General features: G+C 39.9%; 1 protein-coding gene across 1 annotated transcript; it reads left to right on the top strand.

The window, feature by feature from the left end:
* Nucleotides 1-6,492: 6,492 nt before the first annotated feature.
* On the top strand, nt 6,493-14,711 carry fsta (follistatin a). Its single transcript, XM_084056062.1, is given in 7 exon segments — nt 6,493-6,665; nt 8,988-9,179; nt 9,607-9,825; nt 10,147-10,371; nt 10,981-11,211; nt 13,282-13,331; nt 13,334-14,711. Coding segments are annotated over 7 exon segments (1,050 nt in total). The 5' UTR covers nt 6,493-6,574; the 3' UTR covers nt 13,376-14,711.
* The last annotated feature ends 708 nt before the right edge of the window (nt 14,712-15,419 follow it).

Below are 15,419 nucleotides of genomic sequence, written 5' to 3'. Positions count from 1 at the left end.
CTTATTGAGGCTATGCTGTGTGGTGCACAGGGAAGACCACAGACCTTTCCTATCCTCTGACTGAGTATGACATATTAAGAGCAAAATGGCTGTAAAATGGCCTCTAGCAAGGACAAGATGCATGGACTGGCATATCCTGCATGACATGCCTCCAAACAAATAGACTCAAGTCCCGCCACCCATACAACAAGGCGGTACAAGAGATGCTCAGTTCTATCCCTGAGGACCTGTCTACAAATGCATGGCTGGCGGCATCCTAGAAGCAGGAGTGGGAGTCGTCGGGGGCCCACACGTTGCCACTACTACATCTGGAACCCCGGGAGACGAAGATCTGCCACACCGGCAATGGGCCCTGCTGAACCATTGCTGCGTACTGGGGTCTGCTGCTTCAAAACATCTATGAAGTGGGACCTGGCAGACAGTGCAGTCTGCGAGTGCGAGGAGCTTGAGCAGACTGACCACATAATAATCACCACCTGTCCCCTGTGTAGACCACCATAGGAGGCCGGCCTCTTTGATGTGGGACCTGAGGCTGAGACAAGCTGGACATCTGATGATGGCACACGAAAGAAGAAGCCACAGAGGCCATCATTCTTCATACACTCGGTCTAGTGTGTAAGTGTAAGAAGACACTGGATTTATCTTCTAATCACCAAAGCCTCTCTATACCCTTCATCTGATGTGATCATAAATTATGCAACGTGGGCAATATTCTACCCAAGTACATTCAACTAAAGGCTGTCACTGGGATAAGGTAATCTATTCTAGATGTAATTGTACAGCTTCTCCACCAGGTGTCAGCATGGTATAGGCCCTGAGCATCTGGTTCACCATTTCTTCATTGCTCATGGAAAAGACCATCCTGGAAACCATAGTTATTTCATTTCTATCTCTAATAGGATACCATATCCATATCACTTTTCTACTAGTCAGTTATCCCAATATTTGGGTTAGTGTTTCCTTTGTTAAGTCCTGAATGTTTTCTGATTATATTATATATATTATTAGATATCATCAATTAGTGTACAAGTGGAAGCAAATGAACCTGTAAAGGTCCATTTGGTTACATTTGTTCACTCTCAGAGTTACAGACCTGTAAGGGCCCATTTTGAACGCCACCAAGGAACCCAGAGGGTCTAGACCGATCTGGCAAAAGAGGACCTAGCTTTTTCCTATTGTGGATAATAAGCGGCCTTTGGTGCACAATCCCCAACCTTCTTGCCGTTCTTGGATATGGCAGTTAATACGCTAAATAGCTCATTCTGGGACTCAAATTCAGGGTCTTCATGGTGACTGGGGGGGGGGGGGGGGGGGGGGGCTGTATATACAACAATATAGTTGGTGATACTCCTATCACAAAGGGACAATTTACACCCTTTGCTATAGCCTGCTGTTGGTCAAAATATCCATTCAATGTAAGGTGATTTTTGTTTTGTTTTTGGCAAAGACATTTTAACTGAAATGCTGGGCCTGACTATCCGTGCATATTATGTATTTGATTATGTTTTTGATGAACAAATCATCTTTCCACGCAGGTCAGGCCATATCATTTTGGGACACCTGTGTGATGAGATGAGCTCAGTTGGCATATGCATGGATACGCACACGGCACAAAGCCTCTAGCCTCCTCAATAACCCTACAATACATGGCCTAAGCCTTTCTTTGTACTGGACCGTTCTTTTCATTGCTATTAAAAAATAAATTCATTCAAAACACTGCGTTGCATTTTCCCCAATTAACAATTGAACTTACGGTATATAATATCTATACCATGTCCCACATTCACTATTAACAGTTGATAGTCGGACGACTTAACACAGTAGATTCCGTATTACACTATGTACAATCACTGTACCTTTTTGGATATGTTTTGTGGCATTGCCATTAGTGGCAATGCATATGTTCATATCATACGCTCACCAATCCTGGGTCATTACAATAAGGAACTTTAATCAATAGTATGAAGAATTGTGACACTTGTCTGAGATATTTTCAACTTTTTTACAGCTGCTGTACTTTCTATATATCAAGTGTTTGTGTCCTTTGAGTCTCTGCATATCAGTAACAGAAGAGCTATATGAGATATAATTACATTTTATGTACATTTTACAGCAGTGGTTCTCAAAGTGGGGGTCCTTAGGGGTTCCAGGGGGTCCCCAGTCAGATTAATTATTATAGCATCAAAATCAGTTTAACACTTAACCCCTATTTTATACTATTCGAAAATAGCTGTGAGCTTGTAATGTAGATCAGCTATTTTCAAATAATTTTGGAGGTTCTTGACAAATTTTGAATACTTTTGAAAAGGTTTAGCTTCTTCTCTTATGGGGGTCCCTGGCACAAAATCCTTTCAAATGGGGGTCTGTGGGCTAATATGTATGAATTTGGGGGTCCATGACATGAAAATGTTTGAGAACCACGGCCTTACATCATATGAAGTGAGGTGAATGACTGTTTCAGTATGGTGGAATACCATCTTTTGTTCTTTCAAGCTCTCGTATGACTGACACTAAAACCTGTGAACATGTTTTACAAAAGAAATGTTCACTATCTCTTGTTTATCACATCGGTTTAAATGGACACAGTGTCGTGAATCTACCAGAGGCAGGAATAATAATTTGGAAAACACAATTCCTTTTGGAAAAAAATGAAATGAAATAAAAGAAAAGGATTTTTTTGTTTTCTCCTATTCATTTCAGATTGAAAACATATTTGCTTACTCTGAAGATTTGACTAGGTATACCTAAAGTTCTAATCCTGGATATTTTTGTGTGAATGATACAGAAAGATGGCTCCGACATTGTCATGCTTGGTGTTTGTTTCATAACACATTTAGATGTTTTTTAGGATGATGTGCTATTAAAAAATGGATGCTATTCATGGTTTATAATCAGTCTTATAAATACTTTTTGACACCAATCACAGAGAGATGCTGTATAGCTACAAGTATAGATTCATCCTTTGAAGGTAACCAGCTCAGTGGCCTTACAGTTAGAGTGTCTGCCCTGAGTTTGGGAGGTTGGAGTTTTATCCCCAGCTGGGACATACCCAATTCTTCTTTTTGGCTTGGCGCTCAGCTCCAATAGTTGGAATGGGGGTAAATCCCTGCGACAGACTAGGTGTTCTTTCAAGCTGCCTCACCCTACAGAAACAGGAGATAGGCTCCTTCCCTATGGGCCCACATGGGTGATTGTAGTGCAGGGAAATGTCAAGGGGGAAAATATTAGACGTATTAAAATATTAGAATAGTGATAATAATGCTCTAACCCTCTGAATTTAAGTGAATGATTTGTGTGACTTAATATATTCTAGAGGTAATTAAAACATGTTTAAGCAGGTACAGTAGCTTCCAGTAGCCTAGTAGCCAACCTGTAACAAAACACACACACACACACACACACACACACACACACACACACACACACACACACACACAGACACAGACACGCACGCACGCACGCACGCACGCACGCACGCACGCACGCACGCACGCACGCACGCACGCACACATGCATGTATGCCACTGTGCATGACATGGTGTGAATTTGACACGTTTGAAGATCATAGCCCTCTGTGTTCTACAGCAGTATTAGCCTAATTGGAGATCTCAGGTCTTCATACTTTATAGCCTATATAGCAGGGGTCTTCAACGTTTTTCAGTCCAAGGACCCCTTAGCTGAGAGACAGATGAAGCAGAGACCCCGGCTACATATTGTAAAAAATTGTCTTGCAGATTCAACTTTTTCATAAAGTTCAAATATAGCTTCATAGACTTGTTTGACAGCACTTCTGTATTTTAGTGTTAATGTGCAAATCCTCAATACTTGTACTTGGTCTGCTCTTTTCCCCCCTCGACCTCTTTGCCGATGTTCCCCTCAGAATAGTGATGCTAAGGTTCAAGTGGTTAATGTAAAAGAATAAAATTAGAAACAGTTCCTATTGCACAAAGATTTGGCGGACCCCCTGTAGTAACTCTGAGGACTCCCTAGGCCTAGGGTCCAGGACCCCCTGTTGAGGACCCCTGCCCTATAGGCCTACTTGACCTACCGACACAAGCCAATTCCTCCCGGTGTTTGGCCTACTGTTCTTTGTCTGGGAAATATGCAGTGGTGGAAAAAGTAAAAATGTTTTACTCATAAGTAAAAGTATCAATACGGCAATGTATAGAAATACTCTGTTACATGTAAAAATCCAGAATTCAATATTTATTTGAGTACAAAAGTATTGGTATCAAAATAAGTACCAAAAGTAGAAAGTAGGCTATGCAGAATGTCCCAGTTCACATGTTTTAAAATGTATAAAAATCTTTTGAAAATAGCAGATCTACAAGCTCACAATGTGTTGCATTGTGAGGCAGTGTGAGCTAGTAGATCGGCTATTTTCAAATGGCCGAGATGTATATATATATAGGGCTGAAGTGGGTAAAGTATGTTTTGTGATAACAATCCAAATCTACAAAGTAACCACCAGTTCAAATAATTGTAGTAAAAAGTACAATATTTGCCTCTGAGATGTAGTAGTGGAGTAGAAGTAAAAGAAGATTGGAAATACTCCAGTTAAGTAAAAAATACCTCAAAATTGTACTTAAGTACTGTACTTGAGTAAATGTACCTTACTTTACACCAGTGGTTTTCAACCAGTGGTCCGGGGACCACCAGTGGTCCTTGAGGGGGTTCCAGGGGGTACCCAGCCAAATTAATAATTAGGAACCAAATTGACCCTTATATGTCTGTAACTCTGAGACCTCGGGTCAATTTGGTTCCATTTGTACACTCTCAGAGTTAAATGAACACTGATGATGATACTACTGTGTAGATTGGGACACCCAAGTAATCAAAATGGTTGAGTCCCTGGTATATCTTTTCAAATGGGGGTCCCTGGGATAATATGTGTCAATTTGGGGGTCCTTGACGCAAAAAAAGGTTGAAAACCACTGCTTTACACCACTGTGCTTCCGTGTCTAATCAATATCAAGCCATTGCTCTGGTCTTTAGTTGTGTAACCAGTGTTTCGCTGAAGAGGTCGCCGGCGGACTTCTGAAAGAGTTTGTGTGAAGCTGGATCTTTTCGTTGTGTTTCATTCAATGAAATCTAACACTGCTCTCCAAACTCAAGCCCCTTCGGAAACAGTAGGTTATAGCCTAATAAATAAATAAATACATGAATAAATACAAATATTGACCCAGGAGAGGAATTAAAACAACACAACACTCGTCTTTTAGCCTGTATGCGGCTGAAGCAGGACAAATACCTTTATGATCAGATATGCTGCCAATAGGCAATAGCTAAACCAATTCCAATAGAAGATGTATTAAAGGATTAACCGTTGTGTGTACAGTTGGTGGGGAGATAAATGAAATAAAAAGAAAACCGTTTAGGCTATCTCCAATATAATGGAATGTTGTCAATGGCCGGAACTAATTTAGGCTTTATTTGAATAAAGTTGTATCCTACATGAATTTCTATGAATGCAAAATAATAAATAATAAAACATACAAAAGCCTAATTCATTTGATCATAAGCGTTTTAAGCTCACACATATTTAGAATAAGCACCAGACTACTGGCTACTACTGTCTGTGTGGCCCATACTTTACAATCGTTTTTAATTAATTAAATCATGCGCACCATCAAAACCAGATTGATAGCCTATTATCCGGGCGCATTTCATTTCATTTGTTCTGCGGTGTATAGACTTGTGCTTTAAATCATAGATGCTTATGAACACGTATCTATCATTAGTCCAAAGCGTGGTATATACTAATACATTACAAACTTGTAACATTTTTCATATTCTTAAACTGTTGTGTGGCGAGAGAAAGTTGCCTCTAACGATGTCACCCATGTGGTGGAAGAAGTACTCACATTTTGTACTCAAGTAGCAATACCACAATGTAGAAATACTCTGTTGCAAGTAAAAGTACCAGTATTCATAATGTACTCGAGTAAAAATACAAAAGTATTGGCATCAAAATATACTTAGGTATTTAAAGTAAAAGTACTCATTATGCACAATGTCCCATTTCACAAGTTTCCAAATGTATAAAATCCTTTGAAAATAGCAGATCTATAAGCTCACAAGTTTCGCAATGGGATGCTTTGTGAGCTTGTACATCAGCTATTTTTAAATAGCCAAAGTATATGTCTGAAGTGGTTAATGTATGTTTTACAAAGTAACTCAAGTTTTCAAATAATTGTAGTGCAACAAATATTTGCCTCTGATGTAGCTATGGAGTAGAAGTGAAAACTGGAAATACTCCAGTAAAGTAAAACAAATACCTCAAAATTGTACTTAAGTACATTACTTGAGTATAGACTACATGTACTTAGTTACTTTCCATCACTGATGTCACCTGATTGGGATTGAAAAAAAAAAAATCTCCCCACCCCCACAGAACAGGAGACCGCCCACCAGAGACAGTCAACCCCAGACCCCTCTTATAGATTTAAAAAGAGAGGCTGCATTCTCAGACTGACACTTATATTCAACACTGCCACCTTAAAGCAGATTAGTACTTTTGCTGCTGCCTGTGTGTCAATATACTGTGGTTGATCACTTTGCCTTCTCCATCATCATGCTTAGGATGCTGAAACACCACCTCCACCCGGGCATTATTCTATTGCTTGTATGGCTTTGTCATCTCATGGAAGATCAAAAAGTTCAAGGTAAGCTCTTGATCATCATTTTTGGGGGGGCAATCTTCGCATTTTTGCAAAACTTCGACTGTTTGTCATCTATTCTACAGGATGGCTGGGCTGTGGGTGATACGGATTACATACTGGGAACCGTTTCTGTGATCAAACTTTTTAAAGTCCAAGTTTCCATGATTCCTCCAACAGATCAAACTCCCCCAGACAGACAGTGCGTGCGTTAAGTGTCCATAACAGGTGCCATATGGGACACTTTAAATTAAAGTGATAGGTTAGGATGGCAAGTTTTGCAGCCCTGGCGAATTAAGTGCACAAGACCTGAGCCTCCAGATCCAGTTGAAAGCAACGGCTTTCGATATACTTATATATTCGAGAATTTCATTTGCATTGCAAATCTGTTACTTTTTGAATGGCTTTAACCTATAATAACAACCCAACAGATGATGATCAGCACATACATTATAGGCTGGATAAGTTTATGGGGCATGCTTCTAAATTACATTCTGACTTCAATTGTCTGAACATAATTATTTGTCGTAGGCTATTTGCTTAAAAAAATGGAATGAAAATAAATACAATTCTTATAAATGTATTTATAAAATAAATAAAAAATAGGGAAAACAGTTATTTGCTTTAAAAAATGGGTTATTTGAAAAAAATGTTGTGCTTGTATTGATTACACAGGGTCAATTATGTTCTCAAAATCCGTACGCCCCCCCCCCCCCCCCCCCCCGCCCCCCCATAATAACTCAATTCATGATCACTTAGGTCTGTCTGGTGGTCGTCACGTCTGTATTAATGCTGTTATCTGAGCCCACTTTGCCCTATGTGCATTCCATGGTAATAATAAGTTCTTCGTAGTATTTTATTATATAGCCTACATTTTCATCAACGTTGGCTTTGGTTGGCACTAGTAGGCAGATAAGAAAATTATTGTCTAGTAGGCTAGTAGCAGTGTTGCCATATTTTGTGAGAGAAATAAGCAACAAGGTCTATGAAAACAAGCCCAAAAGAAGCGAGCCCTTCGCCCTTTAACTATCAAACATATACAGTACATTGGCCGTTTGAAAATAGCCGACCTACAAGCTCACAACGCGTTGCGACGCGACGCAATGTGAGCTTGTAGATCTTCTATTTTCAACAACAACACAAAAAAAAGAAGACAAAAAATGAAAAATGTGGAATATTTTTTGAAGTATTTTAACAACACAAATCTTGTATGGGGGTCCCCTGGCACAACATATTTTCAGATGGAGATCTGTGGACAACAAATACATATTAATTAACCTTGACTTGAAAATGTTTGGGAACTACAGCTGGTTTCAACAACATTTAGGAAACAAGCCCATAATGAGCAACTACACTTTAGAAACAATTAAGCCAAAAAGAAAACGCAACCCGCAAACTACCAATATTTACCAGCAATTTTACAGAAACACAAGCCCAAAGTCGCTTATAATAAGCGGACCTGGCAACACTGGATGTGGGTTTAGCAGCTCTATCACCTAAAGACAGCGCGTGTCTGATAGGCTGTTATTTAACACTGTCTAGACACTCCACTTTCTGCGCAGTGATAATGAGGCCAGGAGAATAAAAGACAAATAATATCTAATATCTATGTATTGGTTCTTTCTAGGCATTGTAAGGTCTGTCAGTCACTCAATGACTGCGCACGGAAGACACGCGATGGGCAAGTGTTATAACAGTCTCGCAGAAACAAATCAGACAAAAATAATAGCGGGGAGGGTGAAAAGGAATACCAGAACGCTCGCCCCAAAACACAGTCACCCCGGGGCAAATCCGGCGGTATTCACCTTGTATTCTAAACGTAACCCCAGTAAACTATGCCTGAACGGAAACCTAACCTTATTCCTAAATGTAACCTCAGTAAAGTATGCCTAAACCTAGCCTTATTCCTAAAGTAAATATAACCTCAGTAAACTAACTATGCCCTAAACGGTTTAGGGCATAGTTTACTGAGGTTACGTTTAGGAATAGGTTAGGCTTAGGCTAAACCATATTCCTAAACGTAACCTCAGTAAAACGGTGGCAAAACCTAACCTTATTCTTAAACTTAACCTCAGTCAAACTATGCCTAACCCTAAACTTATTTCTAACCTTATCCCTCAGTAAAACAAATACAAGAACCGCTGGTCAGCGAAATAAATGAGGGTGAGCGTGTTTTGGGGCGAGTCTTCCAGTCACCGTTGAAAAGCAGGGGAGGGGGTGAGCGTCTCAGATAATGCAGGCTGCACGTGTACGCGTCTGGGTCAGCGTTTCCAGACGTTATAAATACGACAGTGTTTTTTTTTTCCTCGTTTTTTTTCTTTCTAACAGCTGGCAACTGCTGGTTGCAGCAGGGGAAGAACGGAAGATGCCAGGTTCTCTACATGCCTGGCATGAGCAGAGAGGAGTGCTGTCGAAGTGGACGACTGGGGACGTCCTGGACCGAGGAGGATGTCCCCAACAGTACGCTGTTCAGGTGGATGATCTTCAATGGTGGAGCCCCCAACTGCATACCTTGCAAAGGTGGAGGTGCACTCAGTCCCCCCCCCCCCCCATTTCAACATAAACACACTTAGCTATGCTTTATAGTCATACCTCTTCATTATTATGGCGCCGCACATTTAAATTGCAAGTTTAACCACTTTATGGGTAACTGGAGTCCATCAGGGCTCAATACTAGTGTATTTTCTGTTTTGTGTTATTGTGGGGAAAGCTTTCGCTGAAAATAGCCGATCGACAAGCTCACAGTATGACGCAACGTGTCGCACTGTGAGCTTGTCGATCTGCTATCTTCAGTGAAAGCTTTCCCCACAAGGATGCTGGTGTGTAAATGGTTAAATGACAAAATTAGCCTATGTTCTGTTTTTGCTGCATCAAAGTGCACATCCAAAATCTTTATTTAGCATCACGTAAAAGTAAAACTCAAACTCAAACTCCTTTTATTTTTTAGAAACCTGCGACAATGTTGACTGTGGACCCGGAAAGAGATGCAAGATGAACAGACGGAGTAAACCCCGCTGTGTGTGCGCACCAGACTGCTCCAACATCACATGGAGAGGACCAGTCTGCGGCTCTGATGGGAAGACCTACAAGGACGAGTGTGCTTTGTTGAAGTCCAAATGTAAAGCACATCCGGACCTGGAAGTTCAGTATCAGGGGAAATGCAAGAGTAAGTCAATCCTACTTGAATGCTTGACTCCTATGGTAATTTACAAATACAACCAAAAGGACCGTTGTGGGTCCATTTGGTTCAATTTGTAGGTTGCACTTCTTGGAGTTACAGACCTGTAAGAGACCATTTGGTTCCATTTGTACCGTTAAATTAACATGGAGGATTTTACTGTTTTGCTGGCTCATTTGTTAGACATATTTGAGTGTCTTGAATCCAGTGCCCTTCACTTGTAAATTCTAATGGAGCCTAATTTAGCTGAAGTTTACATCTCGGATCATGTTAACAAACACTCCCCATTTGTCTTTCTTGGCTTGACAGAAACATGCCGTGATGTCTTGTGCCCTGGCAGCTCCACGTGCGTCGTGGACCAGACAAATAACGCGTATTGTGTGACGTGTAATCGGATTTGCCCCGAGGTGACGTCGCCTGAGCAGTACCTGTGTGGAAACGATGGGATCATCTATGCCAGCGCCTGTCACCTGAGAAGGGCTACCTGCATTCTTGGCAGATCCATCGGAGTAGCATATGAAGGAAAATGCATCAGTAAGTCTGCAACAAGAGCTTCAGCATGAGACTGTATTCCCTGAGTGTCGCCTCCTTTATTGGAGATGGTTTGAGAGCATATTCCTCTTGGCCAACTTTGCAGTTATTCAAAGTCCACTTTTTTTTCTCCAACATTCCTCTAGGAAGGGGGTCTGAGAGTGTTCTGTAGTTTTTGTTCATGTTTGCTCAAGACATGATGGACATCTTATTGTTTCCTGATGTTGGCAGCACTCATACACGTGCACATTTGTGCAAGCACGCGCACATACACGCAAGGAGAGAGGAATGGAGAGAGCTGAAGACAAGGAGCTGCAGGGTGAAGGAGACATGCAGTCAGCCAATATCTGAGTTAGATGGATGATTATAGTAGCGAATCTAAACATGTGCAGCATTAGTCATTGTGACACCAGGCATTGCCAAGTATATGATATAATGCCTTTTTCACACTGTAAGGCCTAACCCTTATAAAACACGATGCAGCGTTTTATTGCAAGCTCAGTCCTCCAAGGTACACCGCAGGCGTACATTTAGCAGCCCATAAAACAGTTTGTGGCGATCCGTCTAATCAGAGGTTTCCCCCTGTGATGAATTGTCTCGTTCTGCTCCTAGAGGCCAAGTCGTGTGAGGACATTCAGTGCAGTGCAGGGAAGAAGTGCCTGTGGGATGCCAGGATGAGTCGGGGACGCTGCTCAGTGTGCGACGAGACCTGTCCGGAGGGTCGGACAGATGAGGCGGTGTGTGCCAGTGACAACACCACATACTCCAGTGAATGTGCCATGAAGCAGGCCGCATGCTCTTTGGGGGTGCTGTTGGAAGTCAAACACTCGGGATCTTGCAACTGTAAGTAAAATGACAACAAAAAAAAAGAAAATAAGAGAAACCACCCCCCCACCCCACCACCACCCACATCCCTGCTACCAAGCAAAAGACAATATTCTGCGTTGTTTCCCCAACTCAACCTCCTCTCCAAGAACCCCCCCTTCAACCCCTCCACCCCAACCTCATGCAAACTCCCACCCCGCCCACACCAAGCACAGCTTAAGCAAGCAGAAAGGACATGAGAGTGGAAGAACTTGCATGATGTTGTCTTTGTTGCTGGCTTTTGTTGACTCTTTTTTTTAATCGGCAATTCTTCTGCAAAACAAAATAACAGAACAGTGAATAAACGAGCATACATCTATATATATTAAGAAAAAAAAAGACTTAGTCGACGGACTCTATTTTGGGAGTCTGGGAGACACTAACTTCATCAAACTAACACAAATAATAAAGGAGACTAACTTTTGTTTGCAGTGGAGCAATCGTGATATTTAAAACTTTAGTCAAGTTTATGACCATGCTAGTGACCTGCCTGATCAGGTTGCCTTAAGTTTCATGCAGTTTTTTTCTTTTTCTTTTTTTTGTCAATTGTGTTTTTTATGATAGTGGTCATATCTTTACAGCTTGTAAATTCCATGGTCACCTTGCTAATTTCATAGAAATGGTGTATTTATGTTTTTGTTTATGTTTTTATTTTTGTTTTGTTTTTGCTTTTAGCTGTAATCAATCAATTCAAAATGCACTGCCTCTTGTGACATACACCGCACTGCCAACATGTCAGTAAGAACAGAGTACATTTGCCTATACTCATATAATGTGCATAAGGTGATTGTAACTTTGGTACCATTATAGAGATGATGGATTTGGAAGTTGATATTCATGCAGACTATCTATTTCTATAACAGTGTGAGCCGTTCAATTGCTCACAAAGCTGGGGGCAACCCATCAAATTGATCAGTAGCTTCAAGGAGTTATCAAATTTACATTCCAAGTTGGTATGACTATCTGATGAATCTCTAGATTTCCATTGTGAACTCATCGTTGTTTTATTTTCTTTCTGACTGAGTACCTTAATGTGACGTGCCTTAAGGTATATATATAATTGAATCCAAGGGACCAACTTTATGATCACCTCATGAGTCAAATATAAATGGCATTTTACAGTATGCAGGATAAGCATAAGGAGCTTGTAGAACAACATTCTTACTTCTCATCTCATCATTAGAAAAAAGTAACATCTATCAGCTGACTTTTGTTGTTTGTGCTGTTTCTAGTGATTGTGTTGTCTATCCGAATATGTATCAAAAATAACGAATCCTTTTGGATTGATGAGGGACTGCCTGTTTTATTTTGTCGTTTTTTGTATTGTCACTCTCGCTATTGCTTGTGTGCTTTTTTTTCATGTCCAATGTAAAAAAAAATCTGTAAAAAGAAAAGAAAATACCTCAGTACTGTGTTGATGACCTCTGACCTGCTTGCTAAGGTCAGACTGTGACACAGAGAGCCGTCCCACCTAGTAGCAGCAACTGTATGTTTGAGTCAGAAACAAAAGCTAATAATCATAATTATACAGTATAATGATAATAGCTACCATAATTATAGTAATAATAATAAGGAAAGAAGCAAATCCTGAACCACAAGAGCACTTTTGTGTGTTATGTGTGTCTGCTTTCAGGCCCAAAAGAAACCTGAGCCATTGGACCCGTCCCCCGTCCCCTTTCCAATCCCACCATCACCCTTATCCCCACCACCACCCCCAAACCACTCCACCCCCACCCTCCCTTCCATCTTCACTGCTTTTTTCTCTTGTCGCAGCCCTGACTTGCTAGATCATGTAAATGGGAGTTGTATAATTGGGGATCGCCACACTAAATTGCAGACTGCCAACAATACTTCCCACGCACACGTAACAACATGTACACACACATAGATGAAGAAAAAGAGAAAAAGAAAAGGGAGGCTGTGTACTGGAGGCTTTGCAATGGGAGTTTTTTTTTCTTCTTCTTTATGCTGCAAAAACATTCAGTGATAATAACCTCAGCTGTTGTGGTCCATATTCATACAACAGCTGCCATGTATTCTCCCATATAGCCATTACAGAAGACCAGGAGGAAGATGAGGAATATGAGGACTCAGACTACCGTACATGACATTTGACCATTTATCTTCTATACTGGATGGATAGGCCACCATCACTATAGCGGAACAGCCCTAGGGCAAGGAATCATGTCCATACTGTACATTATGTGTATGCTTATTTATTTTTTAAAGAAAAAAGGAAGTATACATATAGTTCAGTCTGCTAGATGTTTATTTATACTGTGTTTTGTGTTTTATAATTTATACATTTACAATGTCAGGCTTACTATCTACCATGATATATTGTGTTACCACTCATTTCCCCTCCCTTTTTGTTGTTGTCGTCCCTTTTCCTTTCTTTTTTTATGATGAAGAAATATATTTGTCCAAAGAGAAGCAGTGTTATTTATTTGTCATGTTACCGTGTAAGTATCCTCTGCAAGCTGTAAATGGCATTCCCTGAGCTGTAAAAATCTGCTTGTTGCTGTCAAATCTTTATCACAAATGTTTATGTCACACATACGTAAGATGCATGTTTAGGCTGTGTGTTTATTTATTGGGAATATATCAATCATTTTATGTACAGAAGTGTTTCTGGTTTGTTTACAACTCATAATAACTGACCAAAGGGATTCTCTCAATGGTTCTGCAAAGGCACAATGTACACAGTGAAACCTTCAGCGTTAATTTAACTCTTGAGAGTGAAGAGATGGAACCAAATAATGGACCCATAAGGGTCCATTTGGTTCCATTTGTACACTGTTAAACTGACACTGAGGATTTTACAGTGTAGATGGTGCAACACGGTGGTAATGGAACAAGAGAAAGAAGAGCCATTTGTGTGTGTGTGTGTGTGTGTGTGTGTGTGTGTGTGTGTGTGTGTGTGTGTGTGTGTGTGTGTGTGTGTGTGTGTGTGTGTGTGTGTGTGTGTGTGTGTGTGTGTGTGTGTGTGTGTGTGTGTCTGTTGTTGTTGTTTTTGTTTACTCTTCAAGACTCTTAAGTCCTGTAGCTTTGTTTCCCTATGGAAATGTCATAGATGTCAACCCTCGACATTATTCACTATCATTGTTTTTTTATTCTCCACAGTAGTTCAGAGACGATTTATGGATGATACTTGATTTTTTATTTTTTATTTTTTTTTAAAATATATGTGCCATTAACATTTGTGTGCTGTGTTCTCGCCAATGTTTTTCTCCATATTGCTCTCGCGGAGCTAAAATAGGATAACATACCGCAGTACTTAACATTATATCAAACTTTATCGTTTTGCTTATTTCACACTTTTTTTCCTCAGAATGCATATTTTTTTTATTTTGAAACATCACAAGAAAAATACAAAATTCAGTTATGAATATATAGTTTTGTATTTTTTATGTAAATGTCATATGTACATACAAAGTTTGACGGTATTTGTACAGATATGAAGAGTGAAACAATAAAAGTTTTTTTCCGTATTATTTTGCCTTTATTGACTACACCACATTATTGAGTTATAAGACATGACATAGGCCCACATACATAATAGAACAGTAAGTAGTTCATAGAGTTAACAGGGCCTGACATGTTAGCCACGAGCTATATATATATATATATATATATATATATATATATATATATATATAACATACATATATACATATATATATATATATATATATATATATGTATGTTATATTATATATATATATATATATTGTGTATTATTATATTTACATGAGATAACTACTCTATGTAATTACATGTTCATAACAGAACAGCCAATGACTAGGAAGAATGCATCCTTAATGCACATTGTTATTTGGCTTCAAGCACAGCTGTGGTCAATTTAACCCACTGAGAGTCCACAGATACCTCAAAGGGAATTTCACCAAATGATTGCATATCTAGAAAGTCTACGAAGCTGGGTTTTATATACATTGATATATCCTTTTGTTGCTATCACAACGTGGAAGCTGTGTGTCTCCAACATGTCAAGATACATTTCCATTCTATAATATTTAAACAGGTGTACAGTAGGTGTAGACGTGTAGGCACACCCTGCCTTGCATATTATTTAAAGTAAGAAATGCAGAAGGAAACAAAGAATCAGAATGTCTAAATGTCTGACTTTAAACCAACAAATAACAAACACCCAAAGAGCAAAACTACAT

Source organism: Gymnoscopelus microlampas (genome assembly GCF_963454915.1).
Source record: "Gymnoscopelus microlampas genome assembly, chromosome: 4".
NCBI classification, from domain to species: Eukaryota; Metazoa; Chordata; class Actinopteri; order Myctophiformes; family Myctophidae; genus Gymnoscopelus; species Gymnoscopelus microlampas.
Note: the sequence above shows the minus strand (reverse complement) of the source record. Positions and strands in the feature narration are given on the sequence as shown.